The sequence below is a fragment of the Kogia breviceps genome, chromosome 8 (assembly GCF_026419965.1).
Source record: "Kogia breviceps isolate mKogBre1 chromosome 8, mKogBre1 haplotype 1, whole genome shotgun sequence".
Lineage (NCBI taxonomy): Eukaryota > Metazoa > Chordata > Mammalia > Artiodactyla > Physeteridae > Kogia > Kogia breviceps.
In genome coordinates, this window is record NC_081317.1 from 67,171,069 (window position 1) to 67,191,251 (window position 20,183).

The 20,183-nt window shown below is 38.1% G+C and overlaps 1 protein-coding gene across 4 annotated transcripts in view; it reads right to left on the reverse strand.

Annotated features, from left to right (window-relative positions):
* Positions 1–4,106: 4,106 nt before the first annotated feature.
* The window catches only part of CD274 (CD274 molecule), a 34,248-nt gene continuing 18,171 nt past the window's right edge, over positions 4,107–20,183 (reverse strand). Inside the window, exons 3-7 of one of the 4 annotated variants that reach the window (XM_059071916.2) lie at positions 19,124–19,465; positions 12,643–12,927; positions 10,337–10,444; positions 8,827–8,886; positions 4,107–7,714 (exon numbers count right to left, since the gene is read on the reverse strand). In XM_059071916.2, coding sequence (XP_058927899.1) covers positions 7,692–7,714; positions 8,827–8,886; positions 10,337–10,444; positions 12,643–12,927; positions 19,124–19,465 — 818 coding nt within the window. In that variant the 3' untranslated portion in view covers positions 4,107–7,691. Of the gene's footprint in view, positions 7,715–8,826; positions 8,887–10,172; positions 10,445–12,580; positions 12,928–19,123; positions 19,466–20,183 lie in introns of those variants that run through there. The other 3 variants (XM_067041581.1, XM_067041580.1, XM_059071917.2) reach the window with 3 other exon arrangements.

The following is a 20,183-nucleotide window of genomic DNA, read 5'->3' on the forward strand; positions in this document are numbered from 1 at the left end:
GGCTCCTCAGTTGTGGCATGCGAACTCTTAGTTGCAGCATGCATGTGGGATCTAGTTCCCAGACCAGGGATCAAACTCGGGCCTCCTGCACTGGGAGCATGGAGTCTTAACCACTGTGCCACCAGGGAAGCCCCTGGCCTATTCGTTCTTTTATAACAGTTTCCTTTATTATCATGAGGATCCAAACCCATAGCTGCTTAATCAGAGCTCATAAATAAATTGATCATGCTTTCACATACTAGAGGCTGTTCTGGGACTGAGACCAGTGAAAAACAGGGAAAAATTAAATGAAAGAAAATAATTCAATACAGCTGGGCTCAAGTCCAGATTGAAATCCAGCAGTGGCTGAATTCAGTTGTTCAAACTCCCTCACCTCTGATGTTTGTATTTGACCTTATACATTAATGAGAGTTATCATTTCCTTAAAAGTACATGGAAGTTCCTGGAAGGCAAATAATGGAGCTCAGATTTTTTAAAATTATAATTTGTTTATTTGGAATAGGTAATAATATGATTCAAAAGTCAGAACCAATAAAATTCTCCCGTTATAAACCCGATATGCCACCCCAAAGGCAACCAGTTTTAAGTTTCAGATGCATCTTTTCAGATACATATTTTTGCATATACAAGGAAATATGTATCTACATTTTTTCCTTTCAAAAGTGCAAAATTTGTATCTGAAAGGATGCACAGTGTACATAATATACAAATTAAGTGTACACAGTATACATACTACTTATTGTGAAAGTAAATGCTTATAGTATATGTGTTGTTGTATACCTAATTAATATAATGTACAAAGTGTAGCATATTGTACTCTTCTATACCTTTTTTACTTAACAATGAATGTATCTTGGAGATCTGTTTCATGTCAGTACAGAAAAGAACTTCCTTATTTTTTGATGTGGCTGTCTAATACAGTATTCTGTTGTTTGGATGTGCCACCACACTTATTTAACCAGTTCCCTATTGATGGACATTTGGGTTGTTTCCAGTGTTTTGCTATTATAAATAAAGTTGCAGTAAATATCCTTATGCATATGCCATTTTGCACATATGAGAATATAGCTGTAGGGTAAATTTCCGCAAGTAGAATTTCTGGGTCATTTATAACTTGATAGATATTGCCAAATTATCCTTTTCAGGGTTGTATCAAGTAAATGTAAGGGATCACAGATTTTCTTCGATTGTTAAATTTAACTTGTATGAAAAGAAAAGAAACTGCTTTCCACACTGCTATTATCTGAATGTTTGTGCCCCACCTCCCAATTCACATGTTGAAATTCTAACCCCCAAAGATGAGGTTATTAGGATGATGGAGTCATTGGGAGGTGCTTAGATTATGAGGGTGGAGCTCTTATGAATGGGATTAGTGTTTTTATGAAAGAGACACCACAGAGATCCCTTGCCCCTTCCACCATGTGAAGACACAGTGAGAAAGTTCCAGCTGTGAACCAGGAAGAGGGTCTTGGCTGGAACACAACCAGGATGGCACCTTGATCTTGGACTTCCCCGTCTCCAGAAAGATGAGAAATAAATTCTGTTTATAAGCTACCAATCTGTGGTATCTTTTTATAGCAGCCCAAATGGACAAAGACACACACCATCAGAGTTAGGCATCTTCTCCACTCTCCAGGGTCCAAGTTGAATCTGGCTTCCTTGGTGAAGGCTTTCTAACCCTTACTATTTCCTTCCTCTATTTCACAGCATTTGCTGTCCTCTCTTCTCACTGTCTTGAGACATTTTTAAAATGTCTCATCTTCTCTAACACTTGATTTATTACTTAATTCTTCCTAAATTTATATATCATTTCCTCTGACTGTAAGCTCCATGATAGCATGAGCCACATTAAATATCTTTGACTCTCCTACAGTGCCCTGTAAATGCCTGGCATGTAGAAGATGTCCAATGAGTTACCTGACCCACTGAGATGTTTGTAATGGAACTGTGGGAAATGGGAGTGGAATTTCAGGGTATAAAGTGGTACTTTCTAGGTTTCAGCTTTGGCATGGGCTTGGGGAGGAAAATCGACCCTCAGGCAACAAAGAGGGAGAGAAGGGCTTCCCTGGTGGCGCAGTGGTTGAGGGTCCGCCTGCCGATGCAGGGGACACGGGTTCGTGCCCCGGTCCGGGAAGATCCCACGTGCCGCGGAGCGGCTGGGCCCGTGAGCCATGGCCGCTGAGCCTGCGCTCCGCAACGGGAGAGGCCACAACAGTGAGAGGCCCGTGTATCACAAAAAAAAAAAAAAAAAACAAAACAAAGAGGGAGAGAAGAGGTGGAGGGACATACACAGAGAAAAATCAGATTAATATGTTGAGGTATGACACAATCCTGCCATAAAATCTTAATCTGGTAAACCATTTACTTCTTGAGAATTTTCCTGCCCCAAAATGTAGGCTCTGGAACATTGTCCTAACTCAGTTTTGCCACCATTGCAGTCATCCCCAGGGGTCTCAAAGTGTGAATGTGAGAGTGTGTGATCCTTTGGCTGGTCTCCAGCCTAGAGATTATTGCAAGTTTAGAGACAGGGTGGATCTTCACCTCCCTTTACCTCCCCTTCAACCAGGATGCTGCTGCCTATTTCCTCAGGCCTATCCTTGCAGTGGGTATCTTAACATTTTTGACCTCCCATCCCCGTCTGGATCATCCCCTGGTTTGCCACCTGGACTGAAAAGCTCTGATGAGGAATTAAATCCTGGGGTCATGGATGAGATTTCACTCCACACTCGAGGCTGCTGCCCATCTCCCCAACTTGACTCTCTCCTTGGTGAGACTGTATTAGCCACTCTGACTTCCTACAAAAAGAGATCTCCTAGAGAGGTCACATTGACTGGAAGGAGGAAGTTGGGGATCTGTTTACTGATAATATTTCCTTGAGTGGAAATGCATATTCAGAACTCCTGCCCTCCCAGTTGCATCTTTATACTATAATAACTGCAGTCAGATCATAAATGGGTAGACAATGGAGTCAAAATATGATAGCTTCACAACAATAAGAAACTGAGAAGTGTGTATCTTAGCCAATGTTCCACAACTTACTCTCCATTCAAAATTAATGTCATAGTGTTATATATATAGCATTTAAATGGCCATTTTATAGTTTTCTGTTGAGGGAAAATATTTAAGTAAATAATCAGCAAGAATTATAATAAAAACTCTATTTAAAAAAAAAAAAAACCTTCCTGGGACTTCCCTGGTGGTACAGTGGATAAGACTTCACGCTCCCAGTGCAGGGGGCCTGGGTTCAATCCCTGGTCAGGGAACTAGATCCCACATGCATGCCACAACTAACAGTTCACATGCCACAACTAAGGAGCTCTGGAGCCGCAACTAAGGAGATCCATGTGCCACAACTAAGGAGCCCACAAGCTGCAACTAAAGAGCCTGCCTGCCGCAACTAAGACCTGGTGCAACCAAATAAATTAATAAATAAAAATATCACTGTAATCATGCAGTTACTTATTTTCGCTTTTTTAATGCTCCGGTTTTTGTTAACTTTCCAGATTTGGTAGCTCTCCAGGTAAACATGGTGCACTTTTTTGGTACACTTCATTACCAGCCCATGACATTAAATGAGATAATGTGTGTAATCCCAGTGCCTGACATAGAGTACATGCTCAATAAATGGTAGTTATTATAATTATTAATGATAAAACCCTACCACTAACAACTGTTTCAGTTTGGTCAAACTTTAACCTCTTTTAAAATATAAATAATTCTGGGAATATTTAAATTATATAGGGGTAATTTGATTTGTAGTATTAATTCCCTTGAAACTTTGTGGACCTGGAGTAGGAAAAAATTATAAAAATGGCATGTATCTACCTTCAGGGATATCTACAGTGAAAAAGCTAATTTTGAATTCTAAGTTTTAAAATAGTAATAATCTATATATTTTCTAAAATATTTAGATAAAAATATATTTGGTCCACTTATGGCAGATAGTCACATGCTTGTAAAAGGGACTGGAGTAAAAGCTTAATGACAGCTTATGGTACATTTTCAAGCTAACTTTCCTACAATATGGACCCTTCCAGTGTCACAAAATTCCATCCAGAACCATGTCCACCAAAGCCAGCCAGGAAGATTGATCAGAAAGGTGAAACATACTGATGCCAACCATGCATTTTTATTGCTTTCATTGCCCAGCAGTGGCATAAACATTATACCATCATCATTTCTACAAAGATACTGATACTCTTTCTTTAGAACCATCTAGAATCTGACATATATTCTTAGAAATAGTCACCATTATCTTTTGAGAGTGTCTGATTTAGAGAAATGATCAAAAGTCTCTTTGAAGTAAGCCTGATGATTAAGTAATTAAATTAGTTGACATTAAATCTTCTTACTGTCCCACCCTGAACCAGGCCTTAATCCTCAACTTGACTTCAATCTAGGTTTCTCACTTCCTTTTCAGAACCTGATGATTGAAATACATCCAGCTTCGTATGCATGGGCTTCCATATCCATGTCTACTGATCTGACAAGAGTACTCTTGTAAAGGAAAGCCCCTTCATTTCCCTATAGTTCTCTTGAAGACCACACCTCTCCCATCTCCTTTCCCTCAGATCTTCAATTTGGACAACACAATTTTGACTCTTTTCTTGGTATTGTCCAAAGGAAGCTATCAAGTGAGAGAGGATGAAAATTTTCAATACATTCTTTAAAAAAATTCTTTTGATATTGTTTCATCACACAGGATGCAAGAGTATGCTGTGTAAACATAGAAGCTATGAAAAAAAGAACTAGCAATGTAGCTAAAGATATTCCAAGTAACTGTCTCCATCGGGATGTTGAACTGGGAATGGTCTTATAAAACATGTAGAAAACAAGAAAATAGATATGTGGGTGCACTGAAGAACAAAATAAATAAGAATATTTTATTAAATTAATGCAGGTGTAAACAGTGATAATCCACTGCAGAACTAGATATCATCTCTGCCTATATCATTTACAATGAAACACAAGACAAAGGGATAAAGTGCCTTACAAATCCCATACCACAAGAAGGCATTAAGATTTAGGAATGGAGTAAATAGACTTTACGTCTTGCTGAACCAGAATCCTCACTTGCACTTCACACAAACAAAGGATACTGTCACTCAAACAAGGGATATTGTGCAAATGAACATGTACAAAAAGATAACAGGAAAAGTTCATTGGAGATTCTGTTTCTTCAGCCTTGACAGGTGGCAAAGCAAAGAAGGTCTTCCTTGTCAGTGATCCAGGTAAATGGCCAAGAGGGAAGAAATACTCTGGGACCTCCTGAGAGGGCATCTGAACTTTTGGAGAGCAATGTCTTAGGAGGCCTGTGTAGTGGTGAGAACTGGTGGGACTCAAGGGTTCAGGCACAGCTCACAGGTATCACAGGCCTTTTCTGGCACAGATGAAGGTCTAGGGTCAAAGTACTTGACTGGAATTTCCAAAAAGAACATGTAATTTTGCAAGTGCAACATCGAATTCAAGTTTATACTCAAGAGAAAACAGAAGAAAAACAAGTTCCAGACATGATTCTGTCACACAGACTTAGCAATAACGTCATCCTTTAGGGCCAGGTTGACCCCATGTACCCTGGAAAACCCATTTTGAGAAACACATTCTCTCTTTGAGAAACACAAAATAAACCAAATCCAAACACAGTCATAGAGCAAGTACTCGACAAATGCTGGTTGTCTAAATGTAGATGTAGTAACTCTTTAGTATGTACCACATCATATGAAAGATACTAAGAGACTATGGAAAAGATGACCTAGAACAAACAAGACATAGTACCCAGCCTCTGGGAACTTCAAATTTGTTCTGTCTACTACATGAGAAATAGTATATTAAATAAAAATAGCAAAGGGCATAGCAGACACATAATGCATTACCACTTATGTGAAAAAGAGCAAAAACTAAAAATATATACACATTTTACAAACATTTCCACATATGTTCATAGAATATCTTTAGAAGACAAATAAACAAAAGACAAGTGTTGTTGCTTCTGGAAAGGGAAACTGGATGAGTAGGAGGATGGAATGGAGACTTCTTAATGTCTCCTATTGGACTTTTTGAATTTTGAATCATGAAAAAGTATGAATTCAAAATTCAGTTGCATTTAATTAAAAAAGAAAACTGCTAGACAATACTAGGCACTATATAAATAAACATCAAATTGCATGGCAAAGGCAAACAAATCAGGGGTAAATATAGTGATAGAAAAGGAATTCAAGAGCTGTTTTCCACAGTTTTAAAAAATCTGACATTTCATAAACTAAAATTGCTTTGATTATTAAAATGTTTAAGTATTTTCAACTGTCCAGGAACACACTGGCTGGCTACCCAGAGCGTCCCCTCTTTTGGAAGCATTTCTAGACTTTCCTCCTCATAAAAGCATTCTCCTCGAACACCTTATACTATGATAATGCACCACATTGTAGCAATACGTTTTCTTACTACTGTCCCCATCATACTATGAGCTCCTCGAGGGGAAGTGCTTTATCTTGTGCACATCTGTATACTCTGCCTGGCACAGTGATTGACATGGTAGGGTGCTTCCTAAATGTTCACTGAATGAATGAATTTCTTAAAGTAAAACATCTGTAAATTGTATTCTAAAAGGACAGTGGGTAAAAAAATTTTTTAATTAAAAAAATGTTAAAAAGAATGTGTACATGTGTATAACTGAGTTACTTTGCTGTACAGCAGAGATCGGCACAACATTGTAAATCAACTATACCTCAATTAAAACAAATAAAAGGACAGTGGGTGACGGTCTTGGAAATCTGAGGTCTGCTATTTATTATCTTGGGCAAGTTATTTTATCTCTGTTCCCTCAGCTGTGAAATGGGTAGAATAATAGTGCTTGCTACAACACAGCTGCTACAGGGATGAAATGAGATTATGTGTACACATAGTTGTAAAGCTGATACTTAAACATAACAAATATTTTGGTAATGTATCTTACTTTGAGGTCTGAGAATAAGATTATCCAAGTCAGTCAAAGTATCAATGGGTTAAATAAGGCAATATCCTATACAAACCAATGGTTTGTTCTCTATGGTTCCTATGTACTGATAGTTATAGAGGATATCAAGCAACTCACAAATACTATATTTTACTGGACACACACAAGTCATCAAGCAGTAAGTTTGGTCTGGTGACATAATTTTAACTTCTAATACAGCATATCTTCAAAAGAAATCACTCACAACCACACTCACATGACAAGAACCCACAGACTCAAAATAAATAAAAATAACTCATACTTAAGTACTGTTGCAACACTGGGACTCACAATTACCCAGAAGACAAATCAACACTGAGTGAAGGCAAAGGGCACTTCTGCAGGAACTGACCATTAAATCAGGGAATCTCAACCTGTTTTCCTAGGATGAGTGATGGATAATTTGCATGGATATTTATCATTCAGAAGTGTCCTTTCTCCTTTTCATATGCATTGATGAGTCTCCCAGTCATTTTGAAGTACCAAGGTTTCCTTCCAGGCTAAGGCTACCTTTTTTTACTCCTTCTTCCTTTGTTCTCCTCTTCTTTCCCAGCTTCCATTTTCAGAGCTTGGGCCTTTTCAGTTCTACATCATCTGCAGCCCACTGGCCCATTGCATGCCTCTGGTCATGCCTAGCCCTGACGAACTCAAACGACAGGCTGAGAATCCCTGCTTTATGATCAGAAGTTTCAATGTCGGATTACGTCTCCTCAAATTGTGTATCTGGAGAGTGAAAATGAGATACATTAAGTTATATTTGCTAGATGATATAATAAACTTGCAATAAGAGAAAGAAGCATATTATATTTATGTCCAATTCCCTTTACATGATAAAGTGTAACCAACCATCCTGGTTTGCCAGGAACTGTCCTGGTTGTGAAACTGAAAGACCCATGTTCTGAGAAAACCCTTAGTCCTGGGCAATGTGGGATGGTTTGTCACGCTAGGATGCTCCAAACAACACTCATTAATTAGCTTTATAACACAAATGAGTGCTATGGACTACATAACGAAACATGCCTGAGCTTGTCCAAGGTAATTAGACTACTTTAAACTTGGGCTCATTGTGAAGTGTGGTTTCTAATTACATTAAAAAGAATTAGAAACCTTCATATAACTTTCCTCTTAGTTCAATCATCTGGGTGAGGTCTTTTTGGACTTCTACAAATGTAGACATTTGTTGTGGAATGGATTTAAGTGAACAGGTTAAGAGTAAGGTTCTATAGTCAGGCTCGTGGGCCCCAATGCCTTATTTTTGCCAGATTTGTGTTCTTGGGCAACTTATATTATCTTCTTGACCCTCTGTTTTCTCTACTATAAAATGGGAATAATCCTAGTATTATCCTAGGATAATAAATAAATAAATCCTCTGATTTTGTGGAGGGAGGAGATTAAAGTACTGCACATGAAGCAGTACACACAGTGCCTGATACACGTTTTATCTATCTATCTATTTATCTATCTATCTACCTGTCTATCCATCCATCCATCCATCCATTCATCCATCCATCTATCTATCACCCATCCACACAAATCACTTTGGTCCCCTATTGCAGGGAGATGTTAGGATGCAGAGCAATAGAAATCTAACAAAGAGAAGCTGCCTCCTCCCCCCACCTCCGCAAAGAGCCATCCCTCTACTCTCCTTTGCCATCCCTAAATCTCAGACTGTGGGAATAGTTCTTATATCAGAGTTGTGAGGCAAAGAGGAGCCGGCAGTTCCAACAGTCAGCATTCTGTAAAATGAGGGGAGATTATGGCTGATAGCCTTCTCCTTGTTCTTTAACTTTTTGTTTACTTTTCCTTCAACTTTGGATCCCTGCTAATATTCTTACCATTTTGCTGCTTTGAGTTCACATCTTGGGTGCCACATTTTTCCACATCCATCACTCTCACTTGAAAAAAAAAGTTGTTTTTATTTCCATATAACACAACTCTACATCCCACACAGTGACTCAAGTTTAAATCCCAGGTTCCTATGAAACATTTTTAATCCCTTAGGAAATCTGGTAGACTTCCGTATTCCAGGAGTCCCAACCCCTGAGGTTTAATTCAACAGTTTAGGACACATGCTTTTGTTTCTAAATTTTATTCAGGAGTGTATACTTATATTTTCCTTTCTTCCTCCAGAGATGTACCATATTCTGAGATACTTTATTATTTGCTCATTTTCTAGTCCTTTCTAATGCCAACTAATTATTTTTCACATGGAAATGCAAGTTGGCTACAGCCACTTCCTTGGACAAATCAAGTCCATCTCAGGTCTTCCTATCACTGAAACTCGATCCTTATATTCTGGCTGTCTCAGTTCTGTTAAGTACTTGTTCATTAGAAGAAGCTGACCTCCACTCCCTCAATTATACCACTTTCCCAGATCCACCCACCTCTTAAGGGGTTGTAGGGAATTTCTCAACGACTATTGGAATTCCCTTCCATTTTCCACTTCCTTATTTGTCACCAGATAACTCTATACACAGATCATCATCAGATCCTTTGGTGTACTTCTCAAAGTACTGGGGAAATGTTCGCTCTGAATCATCTTAAAATGAAAGGAAATTATTTGAATAGCCACCTTTTCCTGAATTTTAATTGCCCCCTTGGGTAAATAGAGAAATACACACATTAAAATTATTTTGAAATCTATATAACACCCTCAGCCAGAAATCTTGCAAACTACTCTATGGTAAAAGTATCACTGCTCTCCATAAAGAACTATTTTTATTATTTAAAGGTCCCAGAAACCAGCTCAATATAACAGTGCAACTAATGCTAGACAAATTCAACTGAAACCAACAGGCATTTAGCTTTTTCTCTTCTGTAAGTCTGTGGTTATTTGCATGACGGAAAGAAATTGTTTAACACTTCGTCTTCTTCAACCTCCATACACAACCTTTCTCTCACGATCTTCACCCAGCAATCCTGCACAGCTTCACTATAATTGCTATCAAACAGTGGAGTGTCTTTGTGCTACCTTGCAGAGGCAAGGCAGGTTTGCTTGCAGCCATGATCTATTCTCACCCCCTTGGAAATGTTACTACAAGTGTTCACTGCTGCCCTTCAATGAAAGTGATACTGCAGAACAGTAACTAAAAACCTACTTTGCATAACTGAAAGGTGGCCCTGGAAGGGAAAGCTAATAGGAAACCATTTGATAAATCACTGTTTCCTGCTGGGGGCACCCCTAGCATTTTGGGTAGAAAAGCTCCCTTTTACATGGGACTGTCCTGCAGATTACAGGAGATTTAGCCTCCCTGGCTCTGCCCACTAAGTGCCATTGTGACAACAGTAGCACTCTCATACACTTCTCCTCAACCCCAATGGAGACTATTACAATAAAGGAAATACCATCTCTTTTTAGACAGAAGATGATTGTCAGGGTTACACTAAGGAACAACAGGAGAGCTCCCAGAATCACCAAGTGAGTCCTCTTTTTTGCTGGATCTGGATATGGTTCTGAAAAACAAAGCAAAATAAAAAGAAACTGACTAAAGATAAAATCTTCTTTGGAAGGGGCCAAGAGAATAATCATCTTTGAAGCTTAATCTAGGTTAGTATTAGGTTAAGTTTCTTAAATACCATAAGTTCCTTTCCAGTAAGTGGCTGGAATGGTGAGATACCTCAGATATGAAAATGGGAGCAGCATGGAAAAGTGGAAGCAGCCCAGGCTTTGGACAGATGAACCTGGGGTTAAGTTCTGCTGCCACTCACTAGTTTTGAGATCTCCAGTAAGTCCTTTAACCAGCCTAAGAAATGGAAATGATAATGAAATTTTTGTGAGGCTAATGTTTATAAAGTGCTTTTCACAGGGAGTGGCAACTCAATATTATATGGTAGCCTTGATTATTTCACTTCCTGCATTCCTTAATATAAAAGGTAGCAGCCTACTGCACATGGCAAATATGGCACATGAAGGTCAACTGGCATTGACAAAGAGCTCCTGCTTTCCCATATCTGTGGCCATGATTGGGACCATTGTTTGCTATCTTTTCTTTCTCCACAGTTTGAACATCCTGGGACATCTAATCATTGGCACCTCTCACCAACCTGTCTCCAGTCCCATGCAGGAAGAAAAGGGGTCTTATGGCACATGATGCTCAGAGACTAACTTCCACTTCCCACCATTAGCCATGATCCATGACTACCTAGTTCAAGCTTTAAAGCTGTAGTCAGCTTTTCTCTAGTAGCTTGCAGTTTACAAAGCCTGTTAATAACTTTATGAATTAGGTGTGCCGTTTTTTTTTTAATCCCCAGGTTACAGATGAGGAAACAGATTCTGAGAGCAGTTAGGTGAGTTAGGTCTTCCCACAAGTAAGTTATCATAAAATAGCTTTTAAATGGCAGGAACCTATTATACTAATGCAGCTCCTACCAAAGTGATTCACACCCCAGTAAGAGCATTCCTTTTTTTTTTTTTTTTGCTCCGGACGCGCAGGGTCAGCGGCCATGGCTCACAGGCCTAGCCGCTCCGCGGCATGTGGGATCTTCCCGGACAGGGGCACGAACCCGTGTCCCCTGCATCGGCAGGCGGACTCTCAACCACTGCACCACCAGGGAAGCCCAAGAGCATCTCTTTAATTTTCTAAACTTCTTTTGTTCTTTTTGTTCATAGGACCACCTGGATTGTCTTTTCCTATTGTTTACCTTTTCTATTCAATTTTTAATTCGTTTTCTCTGAAATACCTAAGCTTTACTGTCAACATCTAGTGGGGGAGAGAGTGGTGAGAAGTGCCTCTGAGAAGCAGACAATATAAACTTCTGGGTTTATATTGGGTTGGCCAAAAAGTTCACTCGCTTTTAAGTAAAAATAAAAGACACATTTTTCATTTTCATGAAGAACTTCATTGAACAACGTATTCACTAACCGAATGAACTTTCTGGCCAAACCAATATTAACATCATGCTCTCAAGGCTCACTTTCTCTAAAGGTCTGAGTCTCTCACCAGACTGTATCCTGCCTTACCCACTTCTATAGGAGAGTGAGATAAAAATAAAATAGTTGATTCTGCACAAAGAAGAGTCTCAAATTATTTTCATAAACCGTAACTCATGTATTCCTATGATGGTGTTGCCCAATAGGTTATAACTATATAAGAAAAGCGAAACACACAGAAGTCGAGTTGCTTGCCCAGGGACACACAGCCTTATATCTTACACACTAAGCAGACTACCTTGGAGGAGGTAGATGGGGAGGAAGGATCGCTCCCGTTTGGAATAAGATAGGAAAGTACATTCCATTTGCTTCCTGCCACAGAAACCCTGGAAAGAAGGAAACAGCTCTGATGTGCTCAGATTTGGACTCCTGAAACTTGGCCTGAGTTGAGCCTTCCTCTCAGGTACTCCCCTAGATCCCCCAGCCACAAGAGCATGTCCTACATAAAATGAGATTGCCTGTTTTATTATCTACTTCCTGGAGAGCGTTAACTGAGTCCCCAATGCCTGGCACGTACCACATATTCAATAAATATTTGCTGAATGTTTATTAAGTAGCAATATGACTTGGATGAATGGAGGTGAAGAAGTAGGATGCATTTTGTAAATACAGTGTTATTCATTCATTCAACAAACAATGAAAGCTTACAATGAGCAGGCATCAGGCTAGGTACCAAGGGACAGTACTAGGCACATTTTAATTGAGACATTCATAATATTACCTGGGATGACCAACTCAGCTGTACTGTTTTCCTCATGACCTAATCTCCGAAAAATGCAGTAGAAAATCTCGTTAGCTGTTGTGTTGATTCTTAGTGTGCTGGTCACATTGAAAAGCTTTTCCTCCCTCTTGGAACTGGTGATGGTGGTTTTGCCATTCAGGACTCGGTGGTCACTGCTTGTCCAGATGACTTCAGCCTCAGGGTAGCCCTCAGCCTGACACGTTAGTTCATGTTCAGAGGTGACTGGATCCACATAAATTGTTTGGTTGATTTTGTGGTATGGAGCTAGGTCATGAGCAAAAAGAAGGCATGGCTTTCACTTAGCACAGAACTAGACATGTGGCTTGGTCTTGTCTACCTTAGAAAGAATACCAATCCAGGCTGTTCTCAGAGAAATAAGCTTAATGTTCAGATGTCTCAGCAGTGGGGAATGCCTGGTAGTTCTGCCTCAACTCTTCTACTCATACTTGGGCCAAGTTTGGGCTTAAAGGAACAACTACCTTGCTATAAAAAACATATTGCTATTTTTATTGAGCTCAAAGTATTGATAGATGTATAGATTAATTAAAAGAGAAATGTCATCTTTAAACCAGTAGTCTTTCTATCTAAATATAAAATATGTTCGTCCATCTACTCAAGTCTTTATATGTTTCACAGTAAAGTTTTACAGTTTTTACAAAGGGCCAAATTCTTAAATTTATTATCTCTTTGTTGATGTAAAGCTGTCTTTATAAACATGAACATCTCCAGTTGTTCAGTACTGATTTCTTAGACTTTATTTAATAAACAGAAAATCTCATTTTGATGGGCCATTCACTTTTCCAACTTTAGGTAAATGATCATGAATTAGGTATGAAAACAGTATCACGTCATTGTTGATACGTGTTCCTGCATGATAATTTTTAAAGTTTAAATGCATTAAAAAAAATTTTACAATAGTTTTAGATTTACAGAAAAGTTGCAAAGATAGTACAGAGTGCCCACATACCTCTCTCCCAGTTTCCCCTATTGTTACCATCTTACATTACCATGGTACTTTCATCCTAACTAAGGAACCAACATTAGTACAGTACTATTAACTAAACTTTATACTTTGTTCCATTTCACTAGTTTTCCCTAATGTCCTTTTTCTGTTCTAGGATCTCATCTAGAATACCATCTTATGATACTTATTTTTTAAACTTTTTATGCTGGCTATTTTAATAAATCATTTAATTATACTCAAGAAAGAAACTTTGATTAAATTTTAGATCATAAGTTTGGGACCCTTTTAGGATTAAGATACCCAATGTATTAAATATTCTAGTAGATTATTTAGTCCATTTACAATGCCTAAGATCTTTTTCATGTTTATTCATGATAAGTATGTTAACATGTTATTATTCTGTTGGCATAATTTTTATTTTACTCCTAATATTTTGGTGTAACCACTAATGGTCCACCTAGAGCCTTAATTCTCCATTCCTTTACTAAAGACACAACAATGGCTTTGAGATATGATATATTCACAGAGATTTAATACAATACAGCCAGGATCAAACAAAACTGAAATAGTGATATTATGTTCAATGAAAACATTGGAAGTCAACATAATTACAATTTCAAAACATATAAATAATGGTTCTCATGAGTACTTGAATCCTCAACCTTTATCTATTACATTTAAGCACTCTTTTAAAAAGGAATCCACTGATTATACCTCATGAAATAATATTACCATAATAGGTTCTAATTCATATAGCACATAGCTTGATTTTTGGACAATTAAAATTCCAAGCCTAAAATCAGAGTTAATAGTAAACTTTAAGGGTAAAATGTTTGCTTTTTTACCCTTTGATTATTATCTTTAATGGAATAAGAATAAAGGAGAATGTTGTTCCATGCCTGGGCATATGTATAAATGTACTGTACCTTTAAGGGCCCAACAAATTAGAGGATTCATTCTACTCACTGATTAAATACCCATTTTATTAGTCTCTCAAGTGGAGCACATGTATTTGGGTTTAAGAAGAAAATATTAGAACCTCCACTTATATGTATTTTTATCATAACAATTAAGAAATAATCTAAGCTTAATAAGATTTACTGATTGACACAGGGCCTCACTTTGTCTTAAAGGAATAGGGGAGTTTTATAACACCTAAGGGAGGAGAGTGACTTGTTTGGGATTATTATAGATATTGAGGTTCTCTCATCTAATTTTTAAAAAATATTTATTTATTTAGCTGTGTCAGGTCTTACTTGCAGCATGCAGGATCTAGTTCCCTGACCAGGGATCGAACCTGGGTGCCCTGCGTTGGGAGTGTGGAGTCTTAGCCACTGGACCACTAGGGAAGTCCCTCTCATATAATTTTAACTAAACTAACCTGCTTACAAAATGAACAACTAATTAAAAGGTTTCCCACAAAGAAACTGAGGATTGAAGATATTACCAATAATTCAAGTAAAAACCAAAAGGAAATGGCAGGAGTGATACTTCTTACCATGACTTTATGAAGTAAAACAACAAGTACCTAAATGGATCTGACAAGGCATTGGTTAAAAAAACCTTAAGATTGTCAAGACCATCCATTTTTGTTAATGATAAATTTCACCTAAGATATACTATGCCTTGAAATATTAGCTAATTATAGTGAAGCATCATAATTAGTAAGACATTGAAAATATTGTTTATTAAATTTTCATTTCATCTTTTAAAATTTTCTATTTTTGTACATTTATAGAATGTGCAATGTATTAGGTTGAACCATATGAAATTGGTGGTATTCAATTTCTTTTGCCTTTAAAAATGTCAGTTTCTGATGATATAACATATATTAGCACAAGTATATTCTTTATAAACACACACATACATATATTAGTTTAACATGCTTTACTGATGGGGTAGGTAATCAAAAACATTTGCACACTCCTGGTTTACTAGATCTAGAGTACACATGTACTAATGCAACTATTACATCCAGACAATGAAAAGCTAACAGTAGTTTTGAAGTCAATATACGACTCAATACACACTTTGGAGGTACAAATACAGGAAATAAACCTGGTTGTTAAGGGTACAGACTTCAGAGCCAGATTGCTTGAGTTTAGAACCTGGCTTCATCACTTAATAGTTTAATGAACTTGGCAAATTACTTCATTTCTTTGGACCTCAGTTTGCTCATCCATGAAATGAGAAGAATAACACCACATATCACTGACTCTTAAGATGTCACCTACTGAAAGACACACTCAGATTTCAGAGATAGTAAAATGTGAAAAACATGCATCTTAGCCATGATAAAGCTACTACTCCACAGAGTTGTTTGAGGATTAAATGAGATAATATAGGCAAAGTGCTTAGGATAGGGCCTGGCATATAAGTACTATATTAAGTGTTAATTACTACTGCTTTTACTGCTAGAGCTGCTCTTCCTCTTCTTACTACCAAAGTGCACTCATGTGGTATTCTTTAGAAAGTACTGACAGCTCCTGATGAACAGTCTTGGAAATAAATTTTCATGTATCCACACCTGTTCATGTTTCAAATTTTTTAGGCTTATCCTATTTGAGGAAATATGCCATTCATTCATTCATTCAACATATATATTTTTGTGGGTTCTTATCACACTACTACTCTTATATGCCAAGTCCTAGGGAAACAGTAATATATAAAACAGATGAAATCTCTGCCTTTGTGGACTATATATTCTAGAAGAAGGAGAGAGATAATAAACAAAATATGTAGGTACATTTATCTGATATGTTACATGATATATTAGATGGGGATTTAATGCTACAGGGAAAACTTAAACAGGGCTGGTTGGTGAATTTGGAGGAGAAATGGGGTTGGTAAAGAATGATAGCAGTTAATCCTTGGTCCACATGAACAAATTGGCTTTATCAGTATAACTATACATACTTTGTTCTTTCAGTGCCTCATCCCATTTAAGTTCTTGAAAGTAGAAATGGGCACTTCATTTTTCCTGCTATTAGATCCAGTGTTTAAGGAAAAATAACATTTTCAACCAAAAGTCAGATGCCTGAGAGTTTGGTATTTAAACAAACATGAAAGATGCAATAACACCAACGTGATAATAATTGAGTTAATCTAAAACTAAACTCTTTCAAATTTCAGTTTTGAAATGCTTCACCTTTAAAATCCCATGGTGAGTAAACTCCCTATGGGGAAGCTGTTACCACATGTTTGCAGTGATGGGAAGCGAAGCCCGACAGCGTTACTGTGAAATAGTTTGCATATGGAGGTGACTCAGGAGTTCTACTTCCCTGAGTTGTAAAGCTCATGAAAGCTGGCCACCACACTTCTGTGGTGACACTGCCTCAGTGCAATTGAAGCTTGGTAGATGACTTGCTTTCAGCGCAGCTGAAAACAAGACCACTGTGTGCAAATGACAACTAGATGGACTGGGACTAGGATGCCAAATTAGTAATTTATAGTACAAAATGGAATGGTCAAACAAATCACATCCTCAAATCTGGTTGGTCATCTGCTTTGCTCCATCAAGGACCCCTCCTTGGAAAAACCATCAGTGCCAAAAGATTTCCCATTGTGTCAAACCACAGCAAAGGAAATCACAAATCCATAAGGGACATTACAGAGCCCAGATAACCTGGAAGAACACCCTTCTTCACTACAGGGACAGCTTTTCCACTCTCTGCATACTCCCTACAGACTGACTGAGAGACTCTTCTTCTGGAAGCAGAGACACATACTCTACACTTTCTTCTAACCGACTGCCAGGCTTATGCTCTTCCTCCCCACTCTAGATCCAGCCATGCTGGCTGTTCATGGAGCTAAATCTTGATAATTTCTTTAATGCCTTGAAACATAGTATGCCTGATATTTGCTGATAGACTGAAGAAAAGTTAAAAATCCCAACTTGGGATCTCATCAGCTTGCTTTCATGGAATATCTGTTATGGAGAAGCATATGGTAAGATACAATTAAATTAAATCTACCTCACAAGACAAGTGGCATTTTGACAATAGTAGAATTAATTGAGCCAGAATCAGAGACCCAGCAATGTACCATAAAACAGACGCATTTCTCCTAATTCCTATATAATTTTGATTTTGACTTTATAATGATTAGTTACCCCTTTATGATAAGTGTAAACTTTTTCTACTTATATTCCTGACATTCAGATTGATGGTACTTAGGTCAGGAATAGAAACACCAAGGGATGATGATTTAATTCTAGTCACATATTAAAAGGTCACCATGTAAACAAAAGAAGCAAGCAGATAATCTCAAAATTATGACTAGAGATGGCAGATTTCAGCTCAATATCAGAAAGTAATTACAATAGGCTATAGAAGGGAGGTCCAAATAACAGGAGTATCATTGTAGGAAGTATGTGAGTAGAAGATCCTTTCGGGGGATTCCTGTTCTTTGGGTGTTTGGATTAGCTGCTCTTGCCTGGGATCCTTTCAGCTCTCAATTTTATGAATCTTAACAGTGAAAGAAGAGGTGGTCAGCTAAGGTGTTTTCCTTAGCTAGAAGCAACCCAAAACTTTGAACCCAGGTGACCTGATGTCACATTTATAGGTCAGTAGCCAGGAATTTGACACAGTTCCTCTTCAACACTCCAAGATAAAAATGGTACAGGGGCTTCCCTGGTGGCGCAGTAGTTGAGAGTCCACCTGCCGATGCAGGGGACACGGGTTCGTGCCCCGGTTCGGGAATATCCCACGCGCCGCAGAGCGGCTGGGCCCGTGAGCCACGGCTGCTGAGCCTGCACGTCCAGAGCCTGTGCTCCACAGCGGGAGAGGCCACGGCAGTGAGAGGCCCGCGTACCGCAAAAAAGAAAATAAAATTTTTTTAAAAAGGTACAGATTTTTAAGATGAATGTATGCCTAGTGAGCATAGTTTATACTGTCTCTGAGGAAGTAGTCTATTCAATACTTGACATGATTATCTTTGGCCTTCATAGGTTGACTTCAAGTCTTTTTGAATGTGAACCTTACAATGGGGTTTGTCTTTAATATATTTATTTGGATTTGACATACAGAGATTCAAAGAAAAATTGCTGGCAGACCTCATAAAATTAAGAAATAGGTATTGAATTTAAAAATTCTTGGAGGGACACACAAATAGTGACTATTATCCTTGCATGCCATGGAAGATAGTGGTGAAGGGAGGAGAGACACTTTTGTGATTCATTTATTCTCTTCCACAGTATTCGAATTATTTGCAAGAATATATATATAACTTTTATAATAATAAAAAAGTGAAGATTAGCAATTTATTTTTAGGAAAACTGAACATGTTGTGAACATGACTGCCATGTTTGGCTCTGGATCTGCAGGGACTATCAAATAGGATGTGCTCAAGCAATGCTCATTGGATGAGTATGTGAATGAATGAATGAACAGACTGCTGCTGTGGAAAGTGCGGCTGGACTTCCAAGATTGAAAAGTTCTCAACACTGAGATATGGTTTTAATAAAGGTTGTGTCTCTTTATCTATAATAGGTCTTACCATTGACTTTCACAGTAATCCGCTTGTAGTCGGCACCGCCATAGCTGATCAAGCAGCAGTAAATACCTGCATCCTGCAATTTCACATCTGTTATCTGAAGTGCGGCCTTTCCCAAGGAGAGCTGGTCCTTCAACAGCAGGGCCCTCTGGTTGTAGCTACTGTGCTGAACATTCAGGTCTTCCTCCCCATTCACAAACTGAATAATTTTCTTATCCTCCATTTCCCAGTAAACAACTAATGCCAACAGGTTTAATTGTTTGTCTACTGGAAATATGCATTCCAATGTCACATTGCTGCCATACTCTACCACATACAGGTCCTTGGGAACTGTGACGGTAAATGCTGAAAAGAAAGATGACCAATCTTTAGAAGATGGAAAATTCCTCAAAAAATTTATAAAATGAGTGCAGGGTTTACAAAAGCTTTATTTGATCACTTATGTGATAATTACATTTAAGGACTTATTTCCCTGAAATACATATTTTACCCAGTGAGCTTGAGACATGTTTTAGGATGTATATCTCATTCCTGAGTTAAAATAATAAAATTAGCTAAACAAGTTGTAGCCCCCAAATTCATAAACATATACTACTGTAGAAATATTATATGGTAATGGGGTACTTATAACCAGAGATACTTTGTTTCATGTGGACATCCCCAGAATGTCCTTTAACTGGACACTCATTGCCTTTTACATAGTCTAAATCATAGATCCCAATAGTCCTCTCTACATACTGCCCGAAACTCTTAATCAGTTATCTGGCCAGAGGTAGATGAGTACAGAGATTTAGGGAGGGTCTCAGGCTGATGCCAGTACTGTGTTACCCTGACACTGCATGTACACTATAATTCTTCCTTAGAATATACTCACTGGGAAGAGCAGGTCATAGAGCAAGGTGGATAGAATGATCCTGCCCTTGTTTAAAACAAGCATATAAAAGTATACACATAGGCTATTTCTTCAGATATTTTAAGTAATTACCCTTGGGAAATGGATAATGGATAATGAGTAATGGATAAATGGATATGGGTTAATTGTTTCTTTAGATGTGTCCATACT